At 51.5% G+C, this 6,759-nt stretch overlaps 1 protein-coding gene across 1 annotated transcript; it reads right to left on the minus strand.

Annotated features, from left to right (window-relative positions):
* Nucleotides 1–1,388: 1,388 nt before the first annotated feature.
* LOC134285330 (uncharacterized protein K02A2.6-like) lies at nt 1,389–5,927 on the minus strand. The gene is made up of 2 exons (XM_062845906.1): nt 4,426–5,927; nt 1,389–4,356 (listed from the first exon to the last, which is right to left on the minus strand). The coding sequence occupies exons 1-2, from the start codon at nt 5,800–5,802 to the stop codon at nt 1,423–1,425; spliced, it is 4,311 nt and encodes a 1,436-aa protein (XP_062701890.1). The 5' UTR covers nt 5,803–5,927; the 3' UTR covers nt 1,389–1,422.
* Between the last annotated feature and the right edge of the window lie 832 nt (nt 5,928–6,759).

A 6,759-nucleotide genomic window follows, 5' to 3' on the forward strand; every position in this document is an offset into this window, starting at 1 on the left:
TATCAAGCCGGCTTCATCGACGGCCGGTCGACAACGGACCAGATCTTTACCGTACGGCAAATCCTCCAGAAATGCCGTGAATACCAGGTCCCAACGCACCACCTGTTCATCGACTTCAAAGCGGCATACGATAGTATCGACCGCGCAGAGCTATGGAGAATCATGGACGAAAACGGCTTTACTAGGAAGCTGACTAGACTGATTAAAGCAACGATGGACGGTGTGCAAAACTGCGTAAGGGTTTCGGGTGAACTATCCAGTTCATTCGTATCTCGCCGGGGACTGCGACAAGGTGACGGACTCTCATGTCTACTCTTCAACATCGCGCTGGAAGGTGTGATGCGACGAGCTGGGCTCAACAGCCGGGGAACGATTTTCACAAAATCCGGTCAATTTGTGTGCTTTGCGGACGACATGGACATTATCGCTAGAACATTTGGAACGGTGGCAGAACTGTACACCCGCCTGAAACGCGAAGCAGCAAAGGTCGGACTGGTGGTGAATGCCTCAAAAACAAAGTACATGCTGGTAGGCGGAACCGAACACGACCGGATCCGTCTGGGTAGTAATGTTACGATAGACGGGGATACTTTCGAGGTGGTGGAGGAATTCGTCTACCTCGGATCCTTACTGACGGCTGACAACAACGTGAGCCGTGAAATTCGGAGGCGCATCATCAGCGGAAGTCGGGCCTACTACGGGCTCCAGAAGAAACTGCGGTCGAAAAAGATTCACCCACGCACCAAATGCACCATGTACAAAACGCTAATAAGACCGGTGATCCTCTACGGGCACGAGACATGGACCATGCTCGAGGAGGACCTACAAGCACTCGGAGTTTTCGAGCGACGCGTGCTAAGAACGATCTTCGGTGGCGTGCAGGAGAACGGTGTGTGGCGTAGAAGGATGAACCACGAGCTCGCTGCACTTTACGGCGAACCCAGCATCCAGAAGGTGGCCAAAGCCGGAAGGATACGGTGGGCAGGGCATGTTGCAAGAATGCCGGACAACAACCCTGCAAAGCTGGTGTTTGCAACGGATCCGGTTGGCACAAGAAGACGTGGAGCGCAGAGAGCACGATGGGCGGACCAGGTGGAGCGTGACTTGGCGAGCATTGGGCGTGACCGAGGATGGAGAGCGGCAGCCACAAACCGAGTATAGTGGCGTACTATTGTTGGTTATGTCTTGACTTAATGATGTGGAACAAATAAACATCATATCGAATTTGGTGTTACATCATAGAAATCTAGAGCAATTCTTAGCCTCAGCTAAGCTAAGAAAGCGCAAAATCACCCGAAAATACATTCAGGTTATATTGCGCATCATAAGTGTTACCTTCTTCAATAATTATTCAGTAAAAGAAAGAGCTAACATAAAAGTGACTTATTTATTCGGAAGGTAAAACTTGAATGTCAAAATTTTTCACTTTGAATCTGCATCATCTCGACCATGGCTACTGCGATTCTTGCTCGGTCTCGTACCCATGGTAGCATCTCCCCCTTTGAGTTGATAGCAGTGGAAATCAGCCAATCTCCTCGGCGGCCGGATTGAGCGCTCTGGACGTCGCGATACTGGCTGCACGGGTGTTGATGTTTGGATGGGCAGACTGTTATCCGTCGGTAATAGAGTTTCTTCTTCTTCAATCGACAGAGTTTCTTCAGGAACAACCACGGATGACTCAACAGTTTCTTCGGGAAATGACTGCTGATCTGATATGACGGCCGGTGACTCGCTTCGCCGGGGCTGTGTTGCTTCGTTTGCGGAAAGGCCAAAATCGTCGATTAAGATAGACAGCGGCGCTGGTTCAACTGGAACGGCTTCTTCCATCCTCGAACGGAGCTGGTCGACATGTGAGCGCAGAACCTTGCGTCGGCCCACTTGACAATCCAGCAGGACATTGTAGCTCACACTCCCGATTGCTTCAAGAATGGTTCCAGGCATCCACTTCCAGTTCTCGTTTGAAGAATAGACCTTGGCGAATACTTTGGAACCTGCCGAAAAACTTCGTTTACCTGAGAGTTGTGGCTGGAAATCGGGTTTCGGTGATGGTCGCAACAGGTCCAAAGTTGTCCTCATCGGCCGTCCAAGCATGATCTGGGCAGGAGACTTACCGTTCAACACCGTTGACGGGGTGGATCGGTATACATACAGGAACGTTTGCAGTGCGCTAGCGGTTGATGTTTCTCCTCCCCCGACGATTTTCTTGAGCGATCTCTTCAACGTATCCACAAACCTTTCCGCTTGCCCGTTTGATTGTGGGTGGTAGGGCGCTGTTCGGATGTGGACGATTCGAAACTTTTCGCAAAACGTACGGAAATCAGCGCTTGTGAACTGACTTCCGTTATCGGAAACGATGACCAAAGGGATTCCGAATCGAGAGATACCTTCTTGCAGGAAAGCGATGGTAGTAGAGGTTGTAGGAGAACGAGTTTGAAGAATCTCCGGCCACTTGGAGAAAGAATCCACCATTACTAAATAGTACATTCCATCCACAGGTCCAGCAAAATCGATATGGATGCGTTGCCACGGTCCCTCAGTGCGAGGCCATGGTTGTGGTTGAGCTTGTGGCGGAGATTTGGCAGCACTTGCACAGCTCGAGCACCGGCGGACGTAGCTGGTGATGTCTTCATCCATCGTCGGCCAGAACACGATTCCACGAGCAACTGCTTTTGCCCGCTCGATGCCAGGGTGTCCTTCGTGTACTTGCTTGAGGATTCGTTTTTGAAGGGACATTGGAACCACGATTCGGTCGACCATCATGAGGCAACCGTCGATTACGGAGTAGGAATCACGACGGCTGAAGAACGATCGAACCTCGATGTCTTGGATGCCTTCGCAGCGCGCCGGCCAGGTACCTTGAACGAAAGAAATTACCTTCTGCAGCACGGTGTCCTTCTTGGTGACGGCCTTGAGCATCTCGTAGGTGACTGGCAAATGTTGGAACGAATCGTGGAAGCAGGAACTGACATCTTCTTCAATTCGAACTGCGGCGATGACTGCTTCTTCTTCGGGCTTCTGGTGATTGCTAATCAGTCGAGAGAGCACGTCAGCGTAGCCGAAGTCTTGCGTTGCCACGTATTCGATTTGGAAGTCGTACCCCAACAGCGTCAGGGCCCATCGCTGGAGTCGATTTGCGGAATGCACGGGAATGCCCTTTTTGGAACCGAACACTCGCAGCAACGGCTGATGGTCCGTTTGCAATGTGAAACGGCGACCCCACAGCATGCGGTGAAACTTCGTACAAGCGAAAACCAATGCCAGTGCTTCCTTTTCGATCTGGCTGTAGTTCTGCTCTGCTGCGGACAGTGATCTTGATGCGTGTGACACCGCCTTGATGGTGCCGTTCGAGAAACGATGCAGAATGACCGCACCGATGCCTGTTTTGGAAGCGTCCCCCGCTACGATGATCTCTTGCTCTGGATTGTAGTGAACGAGCAAAAGATCGGACTGCAACACGCGCTTGATGTTTTGGAAAGCGTGCTGACACTCTTGATTCCAGACGAACTTCGTGTCTTTCTTGAGCAGGTTGTCCAACGGATGGCGTAGTTGATGCATCTCACGGACGAACTTCCCGTAGAAATTCACTGCACCCAGGAATGAGCGCAATGTGGACACGTCGGTTGGAGCAGGCATCTCCGAAATCGCTGCAATTTTCGCTGGATCCGGTTGGATACCCCTGGCACTGATGATGTGTCCGAGGTATTTGAGCTGATCTTGATAGAACCGGCATTTTTCCGCTCGCAGGTGAAAACCATATTCACGCAGGCGCCGGAAGAGCATGTGCAGGATTCGGTTGTGTTCCTCGAGCGTCTTGCTGTGCACCAGAATGTCGTCGAGGAAAACTTCTACGCCGCGTAGACCGGCTACCATCTTCGCCATCAGCTGCTGGAACGCGCCGGGGGCTGATTTGACACCTGGTGCCAAACGGTTGAACCGGAATAAGCCTCGGTGGGTGTTGATGGTCAACAACTTCTTGGACTCGTCGTCGACCTCCACCTGCAAGTATGCGTCCGACAGGTCGATGATGCTGAAGATTCGACTGCCAGACACTTTGCTGAAGATCTCCTCCGGCGTTGGAAGTGGATAGTTGTTGCTCTCGAGTGCCGCATTGAGCCCAGTGGAGTAATCGGCACATACCCGCACCTTGCCGCCGGGTTTCTTGACTACGACGATAGGTGCCGCCCAGTCGGAAAAATCCACGGGTGTGATGATGTCCGACCGTTGGAGTCGATCCAGCTCTTCGTCCACCTTCTGGATAGCGTGAAACGGAACCGGCCGCTTCGGTCGAAAAACTGGTTGGGCGTGTTGCTTCAAGGTCAACGAAATCTTGGTTTTTGTGCAGTGGCCCAGACTGTCCTGAAAAACTTCCGGGTATTGCGTGAGGAAGTGCTGATCAGAGGAGAGCGAGAAATTGGAACTATTCACCTGTTTGCAGTAGGCAGCAAGCGGCTTCGACCAGAGATCGAATGCGTCCATCCAGTCCAGTCCGATGACGTTCAGATCTGCAACCGATGTGATGTAGCAGACCGTTGCCAACGTGGTGTCCCCGACGGTTATCGGGCAAGTGAATTCGCCGATGAGCTCTAGTGGTTCCCCTGATGCCGTTGATGCTTCCACGCTGGTTGGTGATGATGGAGGTGCTCCAATCATTTTCCATGTTCGGTGGCTGATGACGGTGATGTCGGAACCGCAATCCAATTGCAGTTTGGCTGATTTTTGGTTGAAGATGACGGTGACGAACCTCCGGCGGCTACGAACCTGCTGTACGGTTTGGATGACCTTCGTGTTGAATGGCTTCTTCTTCGCACCAGTTTTCTTCTCGCCGCTGGACTCCGTGGAAGTTTTTGAAAAGCAACCACAGTAGCCCTCTTTGTGGCCCGTTTTCCCACACTGTTTGCAGGTGTGCTTGGAAAACTGGCAGTCCTTCACGAAATGCATCGCACCGCACTGCCAGCAAGGGGATGGGGGTGTCTTACCGTCGGCTGACGACTTCTGCTGGTAGGACGGCTGCTTTCTTGAGTGCCGTACTGCCTGCACCGCTGAAGATGTCGGTTTCTTCTCCACCAGCGCCGTGTCGTGCTTGAGGTTCGACAGGCGTTGGCATTCGGTGACCAGGCCTTCCAGGTTGATGGTGTCAGCTTGATCGGACTCGAGCTTGGACAGAAGTCGAGTCCTGACGTCGGCGTCCTTTGTCGATTTGAGACCGCAGATGAACACCAGACTCTTGAACTGGTCGACGGTGAGCTTCTGCAGTTCGAAATCCTCGCATTGCCGGTTGACGATTCCGGCATACGAAACGAAGTCGTCGGCTTCACTCTTCTCGAGCTTGAGGCAGTCGTAGCGCTTGCTGAACAGAGATTTCTGTTGGCCGAAAATCTGCTTCAGCTTTGCCACAACGTCGTCGAAGGTGAAATCACGTGGGTGGGATGGCAGGAGGTAGTTCAGGAACTTTTCGTGCACCGGGACGCTGAGACTGCGCAGCAGGAGCCTTACCTTCGCAGCGTCGTCCAAACTTCTGCCATCTTGCCGGAATAGATCCTCGTACTTCGAAAACCAGCGGTCGAACGTTAGGCCATTTTCCGGGTCGAAGTGGAACTCCTTGATGTTGGAGGCAAGGGATTCGAGAATCTTCTCTGGAGCGCTTCGCTGGGTTGTCGCCTCCTGGTTACCGGTGATTTGCTCCAACAGCATCAGCAAACGGTTGTTCTGCTGAGCCACTTGACGCATCATTTCCGGCATCGAAAATTCTCCTCCCCATGCTCCGGTTTCGGATTCGGCTTGATGGTCGTTCTTCCGGGACATTCTTGAGGATCTTCAGGCTTGAATCTCGTCGCCAAATGTTACCTTCTTCAATAATTATTCAGTAAAAGAAAGAGCTAACATAAAAGTGACTTATTTATTCGGAAGGTAAAACTTGAATGTCAAAATTTTTCACTTTGAATCTGCATCATCTCGACCATGGCTACTGCGATTCTTGCTCGGTCTCGTACCCATGGTAGCAATAAGGAATCAAGAGCAATCCTAAGCCTGAGCTAAACTTAGGAAGCACAAAATCACCTGAAAATGCATTCAGGTTACATTGCACATTATATCGAATCTGGTGTTTTCCTAAGCATGAGCTAAGCTTAGTGTGGTAGTTTGGTATATCACTGAGTAGGCCATGGCGTTGGTAAGGATTATTATTACTTGAGCTGTCAAGCTGAAGAGTACCACATTGGCGACGAGCAAGAACCCGCTCGTTTAACAAGAGTTCGCGAATATTCAAATTCTGAAGCAACGGATACGAAGAGACAGGAAACCAACGTGAAGAAGGGAAAGGATCGGCGGATATTCGAAAGGAAATCACTTTCGTGTTTCCGGCTGCACACCTCGTGAAAAACAAGGAGAAAAACGAAAGGACAAGAAGCAAAGCTGAATAAAATTGGAATAGGTAATTATAAATAGTCTGTTTTCCGACGGATAGCATCTGCTCGGATCAGACAAGAGGGAAATCGTAAAATCTCGCCTCGAAAGAGGGAGATGCCGAAGCGGCGGGTGAAAAACCCGGCCGTGGACGGCAATAATGTCTCGCCTCAAATGAGGGTGACGCCAAAGCGGCAGATGAAAATCTGGCCGGGGCTGGCAATAATGTCTCGCCTCAAAGGAGGGAGACGCCAAAGCGGCGGATAAATTCCGGCCGGGGCTGGCAATAATGTCTCGCCTCAGAGAAGGGAGACGCCAAAGCGGCGGATAAATTCCGGCCGGAGCTGGCAATAATGT

The sequence above is a fragment of the Aedes albopictus genome, chromosome 1, assembly GCF_035046485.1.
Source record: "Aedes albopictus strain Foshan chromosome 1, AalbF5, whole genome shotgun sequence".
NCBI lineage: Eukaryota > Metazoa > Arthropoda > Insecta > Diptera > Culicidae > Aedes > Aedes albopictus.